Below are 22,565 nucleotides of genomic sequence, written 5' to 3'. Positions count from 1 at the left end.
ATCTAAAGAAAGGGACTGTTTGTCTAAATAATGTAGAAACATGATACCACATTGGTCCTTAATGTGTAATTGCTTCTCCAATGTCGTGAAAACTGTGAAAATGTAGTGTTGTGCCAATATGCAAAAAGATGCCTTGACTGAGAGAATGCGTCTCAAAATCAGATATTGATGTATTGTCATTTTTTTCAATGGATTTGTGTGGTATGATGTGCTGCAGTGGTAGTTTTTATTAAGCTTGTTTCTGTTTACTTCCAGACTGTCGTGAATGTTTTAGGACCAGATATCCATGCAAAGAATATTGGTAAAATCCATTTGGTCCAGTTTGACTCGGAGGGAGTGTTTGGTTGGATTCCCACTCAGAGAGAACTTATCCACCAGTTTCTGTCAGGTGACTGGACTTTTTTTTCTCACATTTTTCACTAAACTTTTATTTTTCTAATGTTTTTAATCAAACCCTGTGTATCCGAATGTTTACCTCCACTCAGAGCCAATACAATTCCTAAATGCAAGGCCGAGACAGAAGAGAGACACAGAAGATGATGATGATGCTAACTCAGCTGTCCTTCCTCGTATCCCCAACCCCGTCGCCTGTCTGTCCTCTGGTGACATGCTCATTTTCAACCTCACCATCAACCACACCGGTACCCCTGATTGTTCTTACCTCCATGTTGGTTTTATCATGACAGAGTGATTTATTTTTGTTTTAAACATCTTGCTCCTACTTTATCTGTATCACTCAGACCGCCGTCGCAGCCACTTTCCAGTGTACCAGAAAGACCACCTGTTTAACAGTAACCCCGGCTGGGACTTTGGCGCCTTCAGACGCCTGCAGATACTCATGAAGCAGACAAACTTCAACTCTACAAGGTAGTGTTGAGTCCTTACTGAGGATAGAGAATTATATAATTATTACATTTTGTGTATATATCACCTCTTCAACATAAATCTCTGTTTCTTTCCTTTCCTCAGGTTTGCCCATGTGTTTACAGAAACAGGGAAGTATGTGTTTGTGGACAGTGCTGTCCCAGAGTGGAGTACGGTGGTGGTGGTCAGTGAGGAGGGGACAGAGTGTGACCCTCGGTCGTCTGTCTTCCAGCCCATGACGCCGGCACAGCTGGTCAAGTACGGGATTGTCAAGCAGCACAGACTCAACCTTCTTCCTGACTGGGGAGTGATAGCAGGTATGCTTCTTAACGTCTGCTCAACATTCTATCTTGCAGGTGAATCAGTGCAATGACTTAACCCTTTATATTCTCTATATATTTGTGCAGGGATCTTGAGTCTGCTGCTGGTTGTCGTTGTGGTTTTGACCACCACAGTGCTGGTTCTGCGACCTGGTAAAGCCAAACTTGTCTCCCAGTGGAGGACTAAGCCGAAGTGGCGCAGCCTTGGGGAGCCCTTCTGTCCAGCTGATTGTGTTTGCAGTGCAGACAGGTCTGTTTGCTTAATGAAGCTGATGTTGTGTTTAATCCAAGTGTTAGCACATTTGTGGGCCTGGTGGCATAAATTACGTATGCACCATTTATCATATATGCCCAAAGCCCGACCTCTTTCCGTCTCATTGTTCTTGTTAACACTCCATATAAACTATTTCAAATGGATTGAAACATATAAATGTGTTTGTTTTTCAGCATCGTGGCCCCAAGCCAAGGCGGCTTTCTAGGCAGCAGAGGTGTAGGAGAGGGAGCAGAGGCTGAGGAGCCCGCGGTAACAAAAGGAGGTAAGCTCTCTGTTTATAACCTTCCTCCAGAACATGATGAAACCGCATGAGCAGTTACAGTAATAAATACAAGAAAACCATGATCTCGCCAGTGCACGGTGACTTTGCCAACTCAATCCAGAAGATGTTTTTGAATTTTATTCTGTTAGATGATGAAATGACCACAACTGGATCTGTCTATCTACGAGTAAATATTACTCTGTTACAATGGAAGACTTCCACAGCTACACGAGAGGCTCTGCGAGCTCAGCTGTGCTTTAAGCCAAAAAGTTAACATGCTAAATTGCTTACAAAGACAAGTGTTAGTGTGTTAGCATGCTGTCAGTCTTATTATTGTTAAGGCCTTCATTATCATTATCCATTGTTTCAATTCAGTGAAAAGAACACCCATTAATCTTTCACTAACCTGGTCATAAAAAAAATCTCTCTTTTCAATTGGACTGTTTTTCAGTTAGTCTGCATTTGTTTATTTCTTGTTTGTTTTAATGTTTGAAATGACTCTGAGGTGGAATTGACCTTAATCATTCTCACTTAGCGCACTTATTGCATTATTCACGCAGCCTGATAGGGCGTTTAAATGTCCATTGGCCTAGTCATTATGGAACCATCACGCATGACCAGGTAGCAGTTAACAGCCTTTTCCAATCTGATTGATGATAAAGAAAATAATGGCTAATATCACCCTCTAATGACTTGTGCTGTTATCTCAAGCTCCCCTGTTAGCCTCTGCAATTTTAATTCAAGTACTTATCATCCATTGCATGCTCCATCCTGGACTGTCTAGAGATACTGTATGGAGCCAAGTTAAAGAAGCTTTTGGTGTCTAGGAGCAGCCATTCATCATGAGAGTCTCTCATCAATCCTGTAGGACGGCATGCTGAGAACCCCCCTCTTTATTTCAGCCTATTTCTAACTTATGTATTATTGACATTTTCTGCTCCCTTTAGGAAGTGTGTCAGGGCGTTTTGATTTAGAGGAGTTCAATGTGAAGACTCTGTACGATAAACTAGAGGATCAGAACCTGCACATAGCCTCACAACTGGCCCGACACCGCAAAGACACGCAGGAGTTTTACAGGAATATTTGTCAACAGACTGAAACCGTAAAGGTGAGTTTTACTATAGTTAAGGCATCAATGTTTTGTGCCACAATAAAGCAATTTAAAATTATATATTTTCTTTCAGGATGTCTTTGAGAACATGGATAGTAAAAAACTGAGTCTTCTAAAAGAGCTGATGGCGCATAATTCAATGACAGATAAGCCATCAAACAGCAGTGCAGGAGAGAGAGACGCACAAGGTAAAACTGAAAGATTAAGGTATCTGATTTCATTAGACAAACTGATCTTTCCGATGTAATGGTCATTGTTCAAAAAAATAGTTTTTCTTTATTTTTAAAACCAACATTATGAAAGGAATACAGATTATCTGTCTTATTAAGAGGTAAATGAGAAGACGTATGCCTCCTTAACCTCTTTAAATTGAACTTTAAAATACAGTCAGAAGCCGGTTAGTTTTAAATAAGCATAAAGCACCAAATTGTTTAAGTGTCATCTTTGGTTTTACGGTGCATTTAGGGATATATGTGGATTACCAGATGAGATGACCAAACATATGAAGTGGGTGCATAAAGTAGGGATGGGCATATCAAGCCCACCAATCCATCCATCCATTTTTTTCCCCATTTATCTGGGGCTAAGTAAGGTGACCCAGGTGTCCCTCTCCCCAGCAACGTTTTCCAGTTCCCCCTGGGGGTTTCCGAGGCCTTCCCAGGCCAGACGGAATATATAATCCCTCCAGGGAGCTCTGGGTCGGCCTGGGTCTCCTCCCAGTTGGAGGTGCCCGGAAAACCTCCAAAGAGAGGCGCCCAGGAGGCATCCTAACCAGATGCCCGAACCATCTCAACTGGCTCCTTTCGATGCCAAGGAGTAGCTGCTCTCCTCTGAGCTCCCCCTGGATCTCCGTGCTCCTTACCCTATCTCTAGAGCTGAGCCCAGACACCCTCCAAAGGAAACTCATTTCGGCTGCTTGTAGCCGCAATCTCATTCTTTTGGTCACTACCCAAAGCTCATGGCGATAGTTGAGGGTTGGAACGTAGATCGACTGGTATATCGAAAGCTTTGCCTTCAGGCTCAGTTCCCTCTTCACCACGACAGTCCGGTACAACACCCGCATTACTGCTGATGCTGCACCGATCCGCCTGTCCATCTCACGATCCATTTTACCCTCACTCGTGAACAAGACCCCAAGATACTTAAACTCCTTCACTTGAGGCAGAGACTCAAGGCATTTCTATTTTTTGTAAATTAATGACTATTCGAATACTCGAAATGTATAACCCATCCCTAGCATGAAGTTCAGCTAGCTGTTTCCCCTTGTTTCAAGCTTTTAAGCTAAGCTAAGCTAACCGGCTGCTGGCTCCTGCTTTATGATTGCAGAGATATTAAAGCAGTATCTATTCTTTCATCTAACTGTTTGCAATTAAGTAAATAAGTATTTCCCAATATGTAGGACTGCTCCTTTAACAGTGTTGTGTCTACATGTATGACGAGGCACAAGTGCTTCCTTTGTATTTAATGGGTAACAGACTTGCATTTCCTTGGCTGTAGTTGTGTACTGCACATGCATCATTAAAAGTTTTTGTCTAATTTTTTTTAAAATTTCATTTGACTGGACAACTTCTTCATCCCAGCTGAGGCCTCTATAGCATTACTGGGAGCTGTCCTGAGGTCAGTGGAAGCTCTTCTATGCAGGCTGAGAGGGGAAGCTTGGCAGAACCCGGATTTGCCTGGTGCCCCATACTGTTATAGTGGTCCTCATATGGCCAGGGAATGTGAGCCACAAGCTGGATACACACAACCCGGTGACACCAACATGTGCTACACACAGGTACTGTAGTCTCTTTGTTCAGTTTGTAGCGTATCTTGAAATAATAATTCAGTGGATTACCATTTCCTCTTTCTAATTTGTCCACAGTTTTCACCAATGAGTATGACCAAAACAGAAGCTCTTCCCCATGAGCCAGGTACATAACAAATCTGTAGAATGTTTAGTTGCACTGCGAAAGGTATGATGATGTGATTTCACCCGATTGAGATGTTTCTGTCTTCCCAGTCCATCTCCAGAGCACAGCTCCTTTTCTAAGTGACCATGACCTGTCCAAGCTGGTCAGTATATCTCCTCTATTCAAGACCCTGCAGGAGATCCAACAGTCTTTACAGAACCTCTCCACAGCTGAGTCTAATCAGCATCTCCATAATGGTACAGAAACAGATAAAAAAAGCCTCAATAAAACACATCAGAAAGATTATTTCAACTAAGAATGAATCTGAAACTAAATATGAAGCCAATAATAAAGAATCTTCCTCCTGTTTTAGCAGAGACAGAGCATTCTGTCCAGGACAACCATGATGGACAACTTATCCCCACTGCGCTGGACAACCTCTCACCTCAACACTCTGCTGTCTTCCTGTTTGGTTGCCAGGTGATGCAATTGCTTGCAAACTGCCCCCTGTTCCCCTCTGTGCTTCTGCTACTGGCCAAGTCAATCCCCGTTTCCTCAGCTTCCTCTAACGACTCTCTGCTGGCACATTGCTCAGGGGACTTTTATTTTGATGGAACCAATCAAATCCTTTATCTGTCAGAGGTGAAGCTTCAGCACGCGGGGCATTTCATTGCCACTATCCTGCAGTCCATGGCCCACATAGCATCAGGTAATCAGACAGAGAGAGCCACGTGACCCAGTTGTGTCAACAGTTGTGTAGTGTAGCACAATATAATAGCTCTGGCAATCATCTTCAAAAGCATATAATCTTCTTTGTACATAATATTTGTTCTCATTTTTCGTCCAGGCTCCAAACCTCAGAGCTTCATGCGAGCTCTCCATGAGGCCGTTTCAGCGTTAAGCCTTCAGCTGTTCAACTCGTCTTTCAAACGGAGCACAGCAGAGGTGTGTAAGTGTTATTAAAGCCTCACACATCCTCTTCATACTGCATGAGTAGGGATGGATAACTTTATATGCTTTATTCGTACAGTCAAAATTCGACGCTTCAGAGGGGCAGCATGGTGCGTTAGTTGAGGAATTTCTCAACATTAGAGTTCCCAGTGAGCAGCAGTTCACCGAGCACCTACTCTCTAAAAGGTTGGTGTAAATGATAAAACCTACATTTGTAAATATGCATGAACTTTAAACAAAATAATGCAATTCGATACATTTTCATCTTTCAATTTAGACTTGAGAAATACAAATATTTCAAGACAGAGCAGCTCATCCTGGACCTGAAACAGAGTGTGACTGAGGACAAGGGATCGGGTAAGATAAAATCTATAGAAAGAAAAAAAGGGTAGACGGTAGCTCAGTCTGTAGGAACTTGGCTTGGGTCCCAATACGGATCAAGTGTGGAATTGGGGCTGGTAGCTGGAGAGGTGCCAGTTCCTTTCTTGGGTTAGAGTTTGGGTTACCCTCGAGCAAGGCACCGAATCCCCCAACTGCTCGGGGCGCCTGTCCATGTGCAGCCCCCCTCACTCTGACATCTTTCTTTTAGTGCATGTTCATAGGGTCCTGTGTAAAAACCTTCAATATAGCACTATGACACCATGAGTATGTTAGCATCACAATGGTAACAGACATGCATTGTTCATTTGCAAATTATCCCTATTTGGAATATGACGTTGGTAGTAAATGTACCAGAAAAAAACCTAGTGCACAAGCTCTTGACCTTTGAACAATGGAAAATCTATTAGGCCTTACAAGCAGTTTTCTTCTTGAGTGAGCTCAGGTTTAATGCTTTCTAATCCCACTTTTCATCCCTGTGGCCATTGAACCATCCCAGTATTAACAGCAGCATTGAAAAAACATCCTGTTGAGAAACTATCTATGTTCCCACAATGTCCCAATTTACAAAAATGAACAAATCAAAATGTGATTGCGGACTAAAGACAGACATGTTCCATATTTCCTGAGTCACAAGATGTAAACATCAGTAAACCATTTAAGGGAGTCCTGTGGAGAAGCCGATTTTCTCCTCCTTCATCACCTTCAGAGCTTTTGTTCCAGAAGAATGGGCCAATATCAGAGAACACACCATGACATTAATGACTGCATGAAAATGAACACAGAGGCTATTCTGGAGACAGGGTGTAGCTGTGCTGAGCTCTGCTAGATGCATTGTAATTATAAATTACAGTGTTAGATGTTTCAATGGTGTCTTTTCCATTAAGATATTTAGCGCAAATCAATGTCTATTTATAAGGAATAAAAAGTCTTCTATCATGTCTGCAGGTTTACTGCCAAAAGGGACACCAGTTCAGGTATCACTGTTACAAATCATACACTCTATTTCAATCCAAGAGAAGAGCCACTGCCCTTATGTAACTTCAGCATTTCCTTTACTGCAGATTTCCTGTGTAGAGGAAGAAATTGACCGCTTGAATGAGTCTTTCCTGCAGCTGAGTGTGCAGCTTCAGAAGAGAGCACAAATGAGCACATGGCTGAAGGAGAGAGAGAACAGTGCTGCCAGCCAGTCTGCGGTAATGACATGGAATATTAAACACTACATATGTAATTACATAATCAAAAGGATTATAATCTGTGTGGTGATTAAATTGTGTTGTAAAGGGCTTAGAAATTATTAGTGTTTTAATTATTAGAATTTCAACATACTGAGATATACGTATGGTTTGGTTGTCAGGATTTTATACATATAAATAACATATTACGATGAATCACAAAAACGTCTGTCAATTATGCTGATCATTTGCTTCCATTCAGCCTTGATGTAGGAGGAAAATGTGCAAATAAGCACAGCAATTTGACTGCATTAGCATATTTGCATCATTGCTTGAGACTATGTGCATGTGATCTATTACCACACATCATCTACAATACATCCTCCGTGATCTATCCTTTTGCAGAGGGCGACACCGCCGAGCATGCCAAGCCTCAGTCGAAATGGAACGATCCTGCTGGAACTGAAGAGACGCTATGTATCACAGCGGCTCGATGAGCTCCAAGCCACATTAGGGCAGATCAGGCGGTGCCAGCAGCGTGACAGCGAGTCAAGAGACGGGACAAGAGGCCGTACACAAACAGACAGCAGCAGCACTCAGCAGGGACAGTGCCAGGACGGCAGTCACAGCCAACAAACTCCAGAGAGCAGAGGTCTCGGCCCATATAACACAGAGAGTCATATTTCTGACCGGCAGAGGAGTGGATTGTTACTGGACAGCAAGTTGCTAGAGAGCCAAAATCAGCTGCAGCTAAGTGTGTCAGGAGAGCAGGGCTTTAGTAGCCACATCATGATAGAAAACACGACTGAACACACAGATATTGATGACATGTTGGGACGTTTTGATCAGAAACTGGATCTGAATGTAGATAAATGCTGAGAAACGTGTTGTTTTTGCGCCATTATTTCTCCGTTTGTTCAATAGCTCGTTAATGTACATACCCTTTCTAACATTCTCCCTCTCTTTGTTGAGGAATGAACCGAGCGACCTCTGTCTTAAACATTTCAACCGTGTTCTTTCTAATTATCTGTGCTCTTGGACAGAAATAACTTCTGGCAAACGAGCCGCCGTGTCACACAATCTGTCATTTTGTCCACATAGTTTGTCAGCGAGGAGTTAAAAACGAGGCCCTCTAAGACGGGCTGTGTTCATAAGCATATTCTAATTAAGACAATAAACTCCAGCTGAGTGAACACACGGTGACACTTGTAGCTTCCTGATCGCACGACCTCTCCCTCGTGTAAAGGTGATGACCCCGAGCCTTCATGAATATTTAACACTAAACTGCATTAATTGTTCGTCCCCTTTTCTCCGCCATGGTTCTCTAACCCTTCTTCTCTGAGCTATTTTCATTTTAGTAAGTAAGTAGCTTCTTAACTTGTTGTATCTGCTGAATAAAATAAATCTACGCAGCACAAATTCTGCCATTGCGTCCTCTGCTTGGATATCTGACGCACAGGCTTCCAGGTCTTATAATAGAAAGTGAGTATTCCTACAGGGGGCTATGAGCCAAATCAGAAGGTCAGATGGAACAAGTCTTCACTTACTATCAGTGTTAGCTTTGAGCTCTTTGCCAAGTCCCCCCAGGGTTGGATTTGGCATAGCCCTGAAGCTGTGTGTGTGTGTGTTGTGCACATGAAGGGGTGTGGTTCAGTGGCTCCCTGAGATTATGTGCCTTATCAATTAGATTAGCTGCTATGCTCCTGTGATCTGGCCTGTGTGTCTGCCTCACAGTGGGACGCAGCATCAAATAAGTCCTTACTGAGCTGCTCTGGAACGGCGTGTGTGTGTAAATTTTTGTGTGGGGGTTTGCAGTGGTAAAACATTATGCATGCTCTAGTTGTTTAGATTAAAAAAGTGGCTCTTTTTGCTGTGACAGAAGATGCACTTGCATGTGTATCTAAAGGCTATGCTTGCATGTATCTGACAGTTACACACTTCACAGAAAGCTCCCAACATCACATTCAGTCAGGGCTGTAGAGTGCAGGATATACGGATACAAATGGATCAAGAGGGAATATAGATGATGGATGTTCAGAGAGATAAGCAAAGTCCGTCTTACACATTCCACACTCTGGCATTAAGAGGTTTTTTCTAGCAAGCTGCACATGAGATTTACATCGCAATTTCCCACATGTTACATCCATGGCTGTCTGTTGTAATCATGCTATAATCTTGAAATCCTTCCAAATCCTTAGAAATCTGCTGCACTCGAGGGGCCCTACACACGTTATATAGTACATATAGGAACAAACGCATACTCTATTTAACCCACTTCTTTACACTCGCTCCCTCATGTAAACAGCTTGTTAATGCTGTAAATTCACCCACAGTCGCTTTAATGTGTACATATGTTAATAGTAAAATATCTGCTCAATATATTATTTACTTCGTCTTTGAAATCAATATTTTCTTTTTGCAGGAAGTAAGTCAAACACATTGGATGTCTCTGAGGAGAGAGAGAGGTGGGGGTGGGTTTGAGGCTTCCTGTTGTCTCCCAGAGTCTGCAGACTGTCGCTAAGCATCCCTCCTGTAGTCACCATGCGCTACGTTACCGTTGCTATGGTTTCCTTATCTGCAGGATGTGGTTGAACCAGGCCTGCTCCTCTGAGTGCCAACCTACTGCTGATGCTGACAGCAACACAAGAGTGCACTCAGCTGCCTCTGCGCTGCTCTTTTTTCTGTTCAAATCTGCCCCAACAACCAAGAACTGCTGCCAAAAAAACCTGTTGACTCCAGCAGTTTTTTTAAAGCTCCAACATGGCGTGACCTAAAAGCTTTCTCATTTTGATGTTTCACAGATAGATACAAAGAAGTATAAGAAACCATTATTTTTGTTCTCCTTGGATGTAATCCTCTCATGACTCCAGGAACAATGGCTGCAGGATTAAATATGTGATGTCAAATTGAGATTATCGTGTCACTTTCAGATCTGAGGATGCCGTGCCATCGAATAAGATCTCTAACGGATTTTTTCTTTTCTTGTGCTTTCAGAGTCGGCAGATTAGGACTCCAAATGTCAGTTATCTAGATTTCTTTCTGGGCGTGTAAGAAAAAAAGAAAAGAAGAGAAACCGTAGAAACAGCATATCTCGTAGTTATATCTATGTATTGATATAATATCAATCAATAACATGTAACAAGTTTTCACTGTAAAGAAACGAACCCTTTTCACAACTCTTTTATTCCTAGAGGGAATACATTAAGAACATAACAGGCTATAGATTTGTAATAGAAAATATATTGTGGCACATCTACATACAAACAGAATGGTGTAATTTGTCTGTGTAGAACAGAGAATAAAGGCAAAATGCGTATTCAGTCTGTGGCCATTTTCAGCCTTTAGAAGAGATTCAAACCACTGCAGCTTTCAGCGAGAGAGAGAAAAAGGTGATATAATTACACCATTCAGCAGTCACTTCAGTCCTCTCTGCTGCGGCTTGTGTTGGTGTGATGGACAGAAATTAGGCTGCAATCCTTTTCCGCCTCAGTCACTGAATCATTGTTACTGCATTAGTTAAATAATTTCCTCTCTACCCTTCCCATTAGGCATTCTTTAGCATACACTTCAATTGATTAAAGAAAAGGGAATTAAAAGAGAGAAAAGAAAGGCTATTGTTGCTGGAGTGCAGTGGTGCAGGATAAAAGAGTTTGGACCGACATATAGACAGAATATTGCAGGAAAGGTCAGGCCCTTTTGAGGCTAAACTCCAGAGGATAGATCATTACATTAGTGGACTGTGTCCTGCACAGTATTTGATCAGTTCATTGCTGCTGTAAGCCGCTGGTATAGATCAGTTTGTGTGTGTTTTGCATTCACATGAATTCAAAATAGGCATGTGTAATACTGTTTTAAGCTTCTGTACATGGATAAATGTTGATATCTGAGCATGTTGTGTATGATATATACACTTTGTAAGCTTCAATGCATCTTTTCCTGCAGCCAGGCTTTTGTTGACCTGTGTGTTAACTATTTTACATCACTGCAAACTTCAAATTAACCACTGTTGTTGTCTTTAAGTACAAGGAAGTACAAATAATGCTAGAACTGATGTGTAACATATGAAATGTCCTGATAAAATGAGTGAGCTCTGCTGGCAGCTGCTTAACAAGATTATATAACACCTGATAATTTTGTTGGGTGTTCTTCCTTCCTAATCTTTAATAAAACAAAATTATTTTTCTACAGTATAAACCTGATTTGATGATATGCAGTCTTTCCTTTGTTTAGCTCGTGCAGTCAATAAAAAAAATGCAAACAGGCTGCCAATGATGAGTTCATTAGGCCTTCCATAATGACTGTAATACGGTCAAGCACATTGTAGTGTAGGAGGGAGTGTTTCACGCATGCGCATGAAAGCCTCTGCTCGTCTGCCAGCGCTAAGTGAATGCTGGAAAACAAAGGCAGTGAGCCGCGGCTGGGAAATGTCATCATTCATCTTTAATGGAAGAAACTGACTTATGACAATCACTGGTGGTTTTCTTTGAGGGGTAAAATAAGAGAGCTGTTCTCGTTGTTTCTGCTGTGTCTGTGAGCACGAGGCTCCACATCTCGCCAACAGTAAGTGACCGAATCGGCTTGAGAGAATCCACAGGTTCTTCCTCATCGCGCGATTTCTTTTTCTTGTGTTTTTTCCTGGATTTATCTGGACTGAAGGACAGCTGTTGTCGACGAAGGTCTGATTTGTGACTGGAGCGGCTGTCACGGACTTGTTTCACTGACTGTACGGAACAATGAAGTTAGTTCTATTGAGATAGACGATGAAAGGCGAGTCAGGGGTTTATTGGCAAATCACAGTTGAGTACGTGAAGATTTCACAGCCTCAACTCTTTCATACCTTTTGAAGTTTTAAATCCTGCCTTTCAGCGGACAGTTTAGTTTGGATTTTGACTCGTGAGGACAGGAGTTACCTGCGCGCGCATCTGCCGAGGAGAGGCGCTGTCCGTGGTCCTGAAGTCAACAACTTCTGATATCTTACTCCTGGCAACGTAGTAAATAATTCTCAACAATTAGAGGGACACTGTGCACCAGCAGCTCCAGAAAGAGCCTAATATGCTAACTCAAACCAGAGTTCATCTGCAAACTTTGGTACTTTTGATTTTGGTTGGTAAGTATCACTGTGCAAGGTGTTCAAATATCTTGAATGTCTTATTCCATCAGGTTTTCTGTTCCCAGAAAGGAAAAACTGTGCGATCAGGGGCCTTGTAAATAGATTGTGAACCTTCCAGATAGCCTTAAACCCACTGACGTCTGCACAGTGCAACTCCACAGCTCAGTGTCAGCACTAAAGCCAAATTAATCTATGCATTGACCAGATGACACACAACTTAAGCCCTTTCCCTTTTTCTTCCCCCTTTCTCTACTTACTCTCCCTGTCTTTCTCCCTTTCCCTCTGCCCTACTTCCGTGTGTTTGTATGAGGCCTCAGTAAAAGAAAAAAAAACACGAGATGAAATCGATGTTGTCACTGTCTGCCCAGAGGGGGCTTTAGCTTATATAAGTGCATTGGACCCAACAGTCACACAAAGACATCCATGTGGCAGGCTCACTGAGAGTAACGCCTCAATGCACTCTGCAAGAAATGTTTGTGTTTATAGTGCCTCCATGTCGCCAGCTGCTTCCTGTCTACCTCTAATTATTCTATATCTTGTTATTCATTCATTTGTCAGTCACTTCTTCCTCTTAACTGTCCTCCTCCTACAGTGTCCCTTCATTTATTCCGCCCTCTGCCAGCTAATACTAATGGGCACAGGCCATCATTAGTGCTTACTGGCGTGGATGATCTTGGATTTGCCTTCAGTATTGTGACTCAGGTCCCCCCAGTGCTCACAGAGCTGCATAATTGAATTTATGTCTTTTTAACGCCTACTGAGTTTTGCATCTGGCTCAGTGTGGAATTCAATGTAAGCGCAGAGAGACAGAGCTGACGACCTCAATAACAGAGACAGGGTCATGAGTTTATGACTACTGTCTGTCACAGTAGTTTGTGTGATTGTATCTCACAGTCAGGGAATATAGACTGAAACATTGTAGTTTCAAATGCACTTTAAAAACAGATGTAATCCTCCCATATATTGTTAATGACGAATAATAGCTGCGTCTTTTTGCACTTTTATTTTGAAATTCTTTTGCATTTAAAGCAGGCCCACTCTGAATCATTCAGCTTTGTTCAGTGACAGTATTAAACAACACTTAAAGCTCCCTCTGAACATGTTTGCATGGTTGCCTGGTTGATATTGGAGGTTTAAAGTTTCCAACTCATGTGGGACTTTAAACCTGAACATTTTAACTGAGCTTCTATCTGTCTAGGTGATAGGTTAAATGTTTGTAACATGTCTATGCTCCTCCAGTCCACCTGAGCCAGCAAGTATGTGTCGATGTCCCATCGGCCACAGAAGCAGTCCTGGGGAAGCCCATGAAGCTGACCTGCATCTCTTGCTTGAAACGAGAGGAGATCAAAGCAAAGACGCGTGTGGACTGGTACTACATGCCATACAAAGAAAAAGACATGCCCCTCGACAGAACTCATGTAGGTCACTGCCATATTTTTCGCTGTAATATAAAATTTTCTATGACATATGTGTTCATAATGTTGACTTCAATTCCTGCCTGCTTTCCTTTCCTCTCTCCTAGATATACAAGTATGAGGACGACAGTGCACAGGAAGTGGATGGACCATATAAGGGCCGTCTGACCTGGAACGGGAGCCAGGACTTGCAAGATGTCTCCATTCAAATCATCAATGTGACCTACAACGACAGCGGCGTCTATGAGTGCCATGTGTATCGTGAGTTTGAGTTCGACTTCTTCACTCCGTCGGTCTTTCTCATCAAGGACATCAAGTTGAAGGTGAAAGAACAAGGTGCGGTTAAGAGTTTTTTTTTTTTTTTTACTTTGCCCTGTTGTCTGCCAGGTTTAGCCAAATTTTTGGTTGCTAACATGGTAACAGCTCAGTGCTAAGTTCAAGTATGATTCTGTGTTAAGATAAACCAGTTTAGCAAGGTTCTTCCAGAGCTACACATGAGCTTACGCCGACCTTGGAAATTGTGTTTACCATTAAGTGCTTCCAGACACTGGCATGCCTCTGTGAGGTTACTAAAATTAGACATCAGTCCCAAGAGAGATCTACAACTCAAATCTGAACCTTTAGTGTTAGACCGTACAGTCTAAGGTACTGCATCACAAATGTGTTTCATTTAAACATTTTGAAATGAAACGGGCAAGAAATGCTTAAACAGCACTTAAACGAATTTATTTATTTATACATATAAACTCTTATAATTGGTCCTACAGTGTCTCAATAGAAGAGGTTGTACTACACAATAGCTCAAATTTCCTTCACGTTAGTTAGCATACTCTATAATATCAGTAGAACTGATTTATGTAGACAAATATTCTTAGAAATGAAAAAAGTTAGCTTTGCAGATGCAGCATATAGCACTTTTGAACAATGAGTGACCAAGCTACTATGTTAAAGACGAAGGTGATGATTGAATTGTACATGCTGAAGAGGTTCAGCTCAGGCGTGTTAACTTACAATCCCTCCTGGTAGAAGCACCCGTCTGTGCTGTGTTGACCTGAGTTCTCTCTTTGTGCTGTACGTGCTCCTCCTCCTTCGATGTTGCATAAAGTGTTTATCAGAGTGCTTTAAGTGGCTTTTTTTTTTTATTACATATTTCCAACTTGTTGTTTCCGCTAAGTGATGCATCAGGGTGAAAGCAGTCTGCCACTAACTACACCACTCTCCTTCTCTCCCCTTTGTTGTGACTGTACAGAAGAGGAATAATTGTGTGTTATGTTTTGTCGTCCTTTATCGTTCATCAAAGCTGTCTTCTGTTGTCAGTGAAGGGGTTAATTCAAACCAGCTACTTTTCTGTCTATTATAAGGGGTAATGTATTCTGCTTCCTGAATGCTTGGCTTGCTGAATGTGTCATGTTACACCTTGATCGAATATACAACACAATATGTATATTTGGAACTACTTAACTCTCCCCATTTCTATAACTCTACATTATTTATACCTGCTTGCACGTGGTATATAGTTCACTATCAGAGGCATACAAAGATAGGCTGTAGCTCAATCAAAGTGTTTGGTCTGTTTCTGAAAAAAGAAGAGTACAAAATAGACTATGATTGTGATTAACCTCCGATGTGCAACTTTCCAAGATATACTACTGATCTTTGAACATATTAAAAAGCATCTCCTTCATATCTCATGCAACTGTAGTATCAAATTTCATAAAGCTGTCTGTCACTGTAGTGTACATCACAGCTTGGGAATCATGTTACAGTAAAGCTGTCCATAGTAGTAGCATGGATTATTTTGCGGCAAACATATCTGTGCTTTCCCATCTGAGGGATTATCTTACACTAATAGCCTCTATTTGCAGAGGCTGCACAATCAAATCAGTGAAAGCTGTCAACTGTCCGGTCAGCAGGCTTTCTGGAATTTGGTACACGCTCAGTGGCTCAGTGGTTCACAGTGGTTCACAATGGCTTATTATAATCCTGAAATATAGGATATTAAAGGGTAGGTTCACGATTTTTTCAAGTGCATCTTAAAACAGTTGTCAGGTTCCCAAATGTACATTGAAACAGTTTCCACTTGCTGTAATCATTCCTCCTGTTAAAACTGGCCTTTGCAAGATCTCTTTCGAATGTGTTTCAATGTAAATGATGGGGGAAATCAATAGTCTTCTCTCTTTGCAAAACAACAATCCAACTACGGCTGAAAAACAGGGAGAAATAATCATATTGTGTTTATTTTTAAGGATAGTTCGGTTGCAAAAAGATGATTAGTGGATATCAGGATATTTGCTTCACAGTTTAAATTTTTTACTGAAAAAACAAAACAAAATCATGATGATGCAACTTTGTCTGCACCAAAACAAAGATATTTTCTTACATCTGGAAAAAAATGTATTCATTATTAAGCTGTTGGTCACACATTTAACCTTTATCAAAAAACTTAACATATGAGTTAATACATGAGTAATTATGAAATCCCAGTTCCGTTGTTTGCTAAAGTTAACATCAAGCTTCAGCAGTCTGAATTAGAAAAAAATATCTACCAGACATGAAATTCTTTCTTTCTGTTACTGTTCATCCTCCACAGCTTATCAAGGAACCACTGTCTGTTGGAACACTGAATTATGTACTAAAAGAAAATACCCACTTGATTTGAAATACTTCAGATGATTTTTTTGGACGCAACAAGGACTGTGAATTTAGCCCCATCAAATACAATGAAGTGACTGAATTGACTGTTTCAATGTTCAGAAGGTTATACTGTCCTAAACATTGGTATAGGGAGCCAAAATATGTCCCTAATTAAAACTAATCATATCTTTAAACCTGTGTCATGCACTGTGAACCACTAGTACTTTGCATATTCATCTTATGACATTTAAAGGTGTTCTGTTGAGTTTTTGACCACTAGTGATGCTGTGGAGCAAATGTCTGTTTTGTGCCTATCTTACCCACAGTGAGTCATCTTTTACTGTTGGTTTCATAATATTCCATTGACTGACAGTTGCAGTGGCACCATCATGTGTAGCTTTGCAGCAACAACAGCAGTGAAGAAGAAATAAACTGCTTGCGCGCAAACATGGCTGTAAACAACAATATACAGGAAGTCAAAGGCAAGAAGGCAATGTAACATGTTCTTTAGACCTTCTGGATTCAAACAATGCATTCTGTTAATAACTACTGAATGTAAACATAACTAGTGTGTGTAAAAAAAACCTCCACAGGGCACCTTTAACTCCCTATAGGCTCTATTATCAGGATTGCTCATAATGTTCTGTATGCTACATGGTTTTTGCATCATTTTAAAGTTTGTCCTCGAACAGGTACACCGGTAAACATGACTTTACTTAGCTTAAAGTTCAGCTGCATTGTACCGCAGTTGTACATACTGGGTTAAAACTGTGTAATTATACCATTTAAATGTGGCCTTTTCCATCATGGCTGACAGCTGATTGTGGGTCAGCAATGTGGCAAAAAAACAAAGTTAGCATACTTTCTTAAACCAGTGCATTAATAAGTCTCCCCGTCTCTATTCACCACAGAAACATTCAGAGGTAGGACACATACTGAATAAAACATGTTCCTTCCTGTTGTTTGTGCTCCACAGCCAGTCGAGACACCACAGCGCTCTATTCGGAGATCATGATGTACGTGCTGCTGGTGTTCTTGACCTTCTGGCTGCTGGTGGAAATGGTCTACTGCTACAGGAAGATCTCCAAGTCTGATGAGCAGGCGCAGGACACAGCGTGAGTCTCGCACAGAAACAAATGTACTAATGTACAACATTTTACCCGTGTGAGTTAGGGGTATTGAAAGGTAATTATTTGAAATCTCGGAAACACATCAGACAGGGCAATTTAGGAGGCTTCAAGAGGCAGAGCCAGCAGGACAGAGAGGAAGGGAAAGAGCCGGACAGGCAAACAGAGAGAGATGGACAGAGAGGTAATTGAGTCTGAACTGCTTCAAACTGTAACCCTCCTACAACAGTAATCTGTCTTCTCACTCAGACTGCCGGACAGCTCTGAATAATTGTAAGCTCTGCTGACTCGTTTTTTTCTTAACAACTTTTTACATCTGCTGTGGATTTGCGTCACCTTGTCAGCGCTGACAAATACATGAATGCCCCCGTACAGTCAGCTCCCACTGGATTGTCGCTGTGTTGACGAGGCCAGTCGATCCAGGTTGACAATTTCTGAGCGGGCAATTTATGTCCCGGACAGAACAATCACAGATATACGCGGCACAAGTGCTGATCCAGTTATTCAGAGTGCAGGGTTATTATGGTGCTGGAGAGGAATAATCCCGACTCCTGATCTGAGTCCTGCAGTGTCGCACAGAGAACAAGTACTGCACAATGTATTTATTACACAAAGTAAGTGTTCAGAATATACAGAAAGCAGGCAAAATGCATTATAACAGAAAAACTACTACTACTGCAATTCAATATAACACTATCTCAGTTACAAGCAACTAAGTGACATTAATAAATTGGAAGTGTAACGATTAAACTTCTTGGAGATGTTCAGGAAACTAGTTGAAAGTTTGTAGACCTGTATCATAAAGCTGTACTGAACATAATTAAAGCTCCTGTGAGGAGTTTTTATCAGGTTATGAAACAGAAATTAATTCGAATTACTCTACATGACCTACAAAAGCAGACCAGACCATCAGTGACAAGACTGATTATTTCTATATGGTTATTTTGAATGCCTGAAACTGCTGGAGGGGGGGTAGGTGTCAGACGAAGCGATTAACTTTACATTTTACAGGGCAAACATTTAAAGTGAGTGATACATATGACTGTTAATGAAAGCAGGATGAGATTTTGTCCGGTACACTTAAGCATGTACCGGACAAAATCAGCAAAGAGATAAGAGGTACGGCTTTGTCCACAGGGGGCGCCAAAATCAACACAAACGGAAAGTCCCTTACAGGAGCTTTAACAGAAATGAAATGTAAAATATAAATACAAAGAAATACAACTAAGGTAAAGACTGTCCTCAAAACGATTACATTTAAGTAACACCAGAGTTGAAGAGAATCAATCAAAAGTAGGACTGATTTTGTAGTCAAGAATGACTGAACATTTTTCAACTTTCTGCTTGTTGATCAGCCAAAATAAGCAGTTTGAGGTTGCCACCTTGGGTTAGATAGGTTAGAGTGGAATCTCGAAGATCTCAGTTTCATTCTCTTTGGCGGCAGCTATGGTGTTAAACGGTAATTGCAAATGCGAAGGCTTTCATCAGTTGGCCATAGGCTCAATCACCATTACTTACCTCATTCGGCGATAGATAATGACTTAGCAGACTTTTTTTTTTTTTCATGAAAATCTTCGAGATTATTACTTATTTATTACTTAGATACCTAGAAATACCTGCAGTAAGAATATAAAACATTAAAACTCAATAAGCAACATAACATATATGTATACCCATGAATTTTGCTCAATTTGGAAACTACAGTAAGGTCTCATAAAATCAATGAGGACCTTTTAACTCGGTGATGAAAGGCCATGGAAGGTAATGTCCAGTTTAATGCAACATTCAGTGGTACATGAAAGCCTTGAGGAGGCTGCTGACATGTTTCTTTAAGTAGAAATTATATCCCACTCTGCCCTCAGCATTAAGATGAAGTTTATTGATCCATGAGCAGATCAGGTGCACATTAAGTTAAGCATCGAGGGATCGAATGTGTATGACTCTGTAAACTTCATCAGTTCCTGCAGCTAAAGAGTTAATGGGTTGTGGCCACCCCACAGGCATTATTGACCTGTGTGACAACACGTCACTGCACACGCTCTGAGAGGCTCTTTGTGGACGGCTTTTTAGCTACCCAGGCTTTATGCATACAGTTGTGAAAACATTTTGAGGTTACATTTTGTGATGCATTAGTAGCTCGGATCATATCAGTCATCTTAGTGAGAGACGAGATAAAATGCAGCAGCAAAAATGATAATCTGTCAAAGATACAAGATGAGGCTTGGTTTAGAATCTGCTGACTGAGTCACAAAGTTCTATCGGCTCTAATACATTTTGCTTCGACAGTTTTTGTGCAACCCTTTTGAATTTAGAGCATATTTAATGAAGGTTTTATGATTTTTCAAAAGTATAAAAGTTTGCTATGAGGGCGTCATGTCTTCCTGATGTGCAGCCTGTAAAAAGATTCCCCACCGCAACCAAGAAAGTTATAGTTTTAACTTTTTCAAACAGCATTCCCTGTGGGGGTTTAATTGTTATGACAACGCATATTTACTCGCAAATATTAATGCTTAAAGCCGAACGGTGCTAAAATAAAGGAAATTCAGTCATGTCCCATTACAATAAATACAGTTTTAACCTTAACAGGTATAATAAGTAGGATTTTTCCTTGCATTTTGTCAGCAACACATTCAAACTGGGCCCCTCCTCCTGGGCTCTTCGTCACCAGAAGCTCACTCTCACTCTCTCGTGCGAGAACACGCCCACCGCACTGAGCTAACACCGACAGCATCACGGTTACCTTTGCGCTAGCATGCTAACCGCCGGTTAGCTTGTCCTACCCGGTTTGAGGCATCTACCTTTCCAACAGAAAGAAGGCCAACTCTGCATCGCTCTTTCGCCATGTTGGCCGGTCTGAATGGGGCCCAGTTGCTAATTTGAACCACTCACACTCACCTATACGCTGTGATTGGCTCAGGGAACCACAACAGCGCCCCTCCTGAAAATGTCCCGTGCAAAGCAGAACAACAGAATAGATGCAGATGGAAGGGTCTCACAAGGGTCTGCACACACACTCACCAACACGCATATAGAGGCCCATAAGTGATGATTTATGTTATATTATATTTGTTAAAGTCTATATTTGATGGAGACGACCCGACTACAAGCTCTTAGACCCTCCTCTATCTTTCTATCAATCTGCCTCCAGGACAAACTACCTAGCCATTCCCTCTGCGCAGAAAGCCAAACCTGCCGCTCCTGCCACAGAATGAAAGTGGTTGTCAGTTACACGGTATTTTACATGTGACTGAAATCATCCCGCTCTCTTTCAGCTCATTGTCTGTACTTTATCTGTGCAGTTCTATAAAGTGAGTCATGTTGCTTCGACATCTTTGTTCTCGTTCCCTTCAAAGGGGCTTTCATTCCTGCCATTTTCTTTTGGAACTCTTGTCTAATCACCAAGTCCACCATTGGTAGTCGCTCTCCATTCAGTGTACAATCCCTCTCACTACCGAGCATGAGGAATGTTAGGATATATTTCATGGGGGGTAATTAGTGTTAAATTAAGTTTTAATGACATGACTCATCTGTGAAATCTGTAATTTATCAAGTGAATCATTTCAACAGTTAAACATAACCATGACAGTTTCTAATATATGCACTCGAAGATAGATGGCATTTGCATGTATATTAAGCAGAGTTTCTGGGCTGTAATAATCCCAAAGGACACACTTGTTTATGTAAATTAGATGATGTTGAGTTGTTTATTGTTTTATATTGCACATATGCTTCTTAGCATATAAATCATTGCATGTTGAATAAGACGGAACTCTGCTCTTTCCAGGTATTAACCAATCAGGATGGGACTTCAGTGTCATGTGACAGGCATAGATCAACAGCTTCATCTACATCTCTATGAAGGAGTCATTACTTTCAGTCAGGCACAGGACTCCTGCCAAAAGACCTCCCCCTGTGTGCGACCGTGTCTTGTGAAGAGCCAGTCAAAAAAGTGCTCAATTTCTCTCCTCCTTTTCCTCTTGTGTTTTTTGTTACCTTTGTGCCAGGCATCTGATATCAAGTGCTTTCACTACTACAGCAGGTTAAAGGACAAAAAAACGTCACTGTTTTGCACTTATTGTCAGATAAATACCAGCTATGCTTCATTTGGACCTGCCCGTGTTTAGAGTCGCTGAACATTTTCTTAGTAGTTAGTGACGCCGCTGTGATTTATGACCTATAAAAGATCCCTACTGCTGTTGTACGAGACTTATACTGCCGCTGTAGTACTGTGTAGTTCATTTTGTTTATTACGATTTTATAGACCACGCTGACATTTTGAGTCACAATTTTATTTGTATTGGCGAATATCTTTATGATGTATTTCTAAGGAACACTATTTCAGAGCTTTTATACTGTGCGGATGTGCATTTTCTCCTGTTTTTTCTGTGCGATCAGTAATGGAAAAATACAAAAACAGACGCTCACTTTATTGTCACTTTATTCCAGTTGATCTTAACTCACCTTCTTTCCTATATACTCTCCTCTGTATAAATCCGTGTTCAGCACTGACGTCAAAGCTCTGGTCAAGTCTCACTGCATACAGATACTCTAACATTGATTCTTAAGCTTTGACTGTTGCTGGTGTTCTACAGCAGCATTGCTATTGAGACTAAATGTGTGCCTAATTCTATAGTGTGACACTGTAGAAGTGTTTATATTCTGTGATTCAATCATACCACGCCGTTCTTTGCCTACTAGTTAACTCTCCTGTGTGAGTGAGCTGCTTTGGAACTATTAAACACGACGCATTCCACCATTTGTGTTGAAGCTCTTTTGTTTGCTGCAAAGTTCTTCGTTTAAATTCCACTTTCTGACTTTTAAAGGATGTTGAAAAGAAAATGCAGTGTCGACTCTCAGCAGCTTATTATCTGCGTCAGGCTGTGTTGAAAGGAAAAACAGTCTATCCAACTTTCATTAACACTCTTAAAAAGAAGCTGACGCTACAAAGAGTTTCTTTTTGTTTCTACATGAAGGATACTCCTTGTATTTTAACTATCAGTGTAACAGAGCGCTGTATAGCGTCTGATAGAGAGAGAAAGAGTGTAATTCAAT

At 41.2% G+C, this 22,565-nt stretch overlaps 2 protein-coding genes across 3 annotated transcripts; both read left to right on the top strand.

The window, feature by feature from the left end:
* The first annotated feature begins 508 nt into the window (after positions 1 to 508).
* LOC138597428 (uncharacterized) lies at positions 509 to 8,639 on the top strand. Its single transcript, XM_069669027.1, has 17 exons — positions 509 to 641; positions 741 to 867; positions 970 to 1,181; positions 1,272 to 1,434; positions 1,632 to 1,720; positions 2,668 to 2,828; positions 2,905 to 3,019; positions 4,412 to 4,608; positions 4,696 to 4,744; positions 4,834 to 4,980; positions 5,097 to 5,432; positions 5,571 to 5,668; positions 5,754 to 5,860; positions 5,952 to 6,031; positions 7,001 to 7,029; positions 7,117 to 7,248; positions 7,633 to 8,639. Exons 1-17 carry the CDS (start codon positions 608 to 610, stop codon positions 8,104 to 8,106), a joined length of 2,550 nt encoding a protein of 849 aa, XP_069525128.1. The 5' UTR covers positions 509 to 607; the 3' UTR covers positions 8,107 to 8,639.
* A 2,979-nt stretch (positions 8,640 to 11,618) lies between these two features.
* On the top strand, positions 11,619 to 22,269 carry scn3b (sodium channel, voltage-gated, type III, beta). Of its 2 annotated transcripts, XM_069668495.1 has the most exons (6): positions 11,619 to 12,334; positions 13,577 to 13,755; positions 13,860 to 14,088; positions 17,363 to 17,501; positions 20,662 to 20,745; positions 21,298 to 22,269. In XM_069668495.1, exons 1-5 carry the CDS (start codon positions 12,280 to 12,282, stop codon positions 20,723 to 20,725), a joined length of 666 nt encoding a protein of 221 aa, XP_069524596.1. In that variant the 5' UTR covers positions 11,619 to 12,279; the 3' UTR covers positions 20,726 to 20,745; positions 21,298 to 22,269. The 2 variants fall into 2 exon arrangements, with proteins under 2 accessions (XP_069524596.1, XP_069524597.1); XM_069668496.1 differs by lacking the exon at positions 20,662 to 20,745.
* Positions 22,270 to 22,565: the final 296 nt, after the last annotated feature.

Source organism: Semicossyphus pulcher, unplaced genomic scaffold, assembly GCF_022749685.1.
Source record: "Semicossyphus pulcher isolate SPU_LCO1_2020_fin unplaced genomic scaffold, fSemPul1.0.p SCAF_19, whole genome shotgun sequence".
NCBI classification, from domain to species: Eukaryota; Metazoa; Chordata; class Actinopteri; order Labriformes; family Labridae; genus Semicossyphus; species Semicossyphus pulcher.
Note: the sequence above shows the minus strand (reverse complement) of the source record. Positions and strands in the feature narration are given on the sequence as shown.

Coding starts and splice junctions, on each gene's coding strand:
- LOC138597428 (XM_069669027.1), top strand. CDS start 608: ATGCTCATTTTCAACCTCACCATCAACCACACCG. Junction 868..969: donor ACAAACTTCAACTCTACAAG/GTAGTGTTGAGT, acceptor TCCTTTCCTCAG/GTTTGCCCATGTGTTTACAG. Junction 4,745..4,833: donor AGCTCTTCCCCATGAGCCAG/GTACATAACAAA, acceptor CTGTCTTCCCAG/TCCATCTCCAGAGCACAGCT.
- scn3b (XM_069668495.1), top strand. CDS start 12,280: ATGCTAACTCAAACCAGAGTTCATCTGCAAACTTTGGTACTTTTGATT. Junction 14,089..17,362: donor GTTGAAGGTGAAAGAACAAG/GTGCGGTTAAGA, acceptor TGTGCTCCACAG/CCAGTCGAGACACCACAGCG. Junction 17,502..20,661: donor GAGCAGGCGCAGGACACAGC/GTGAGTCTCGCA, acceptor ATCTGCCTCCAG/GACAAACTACCTAGCCATTC.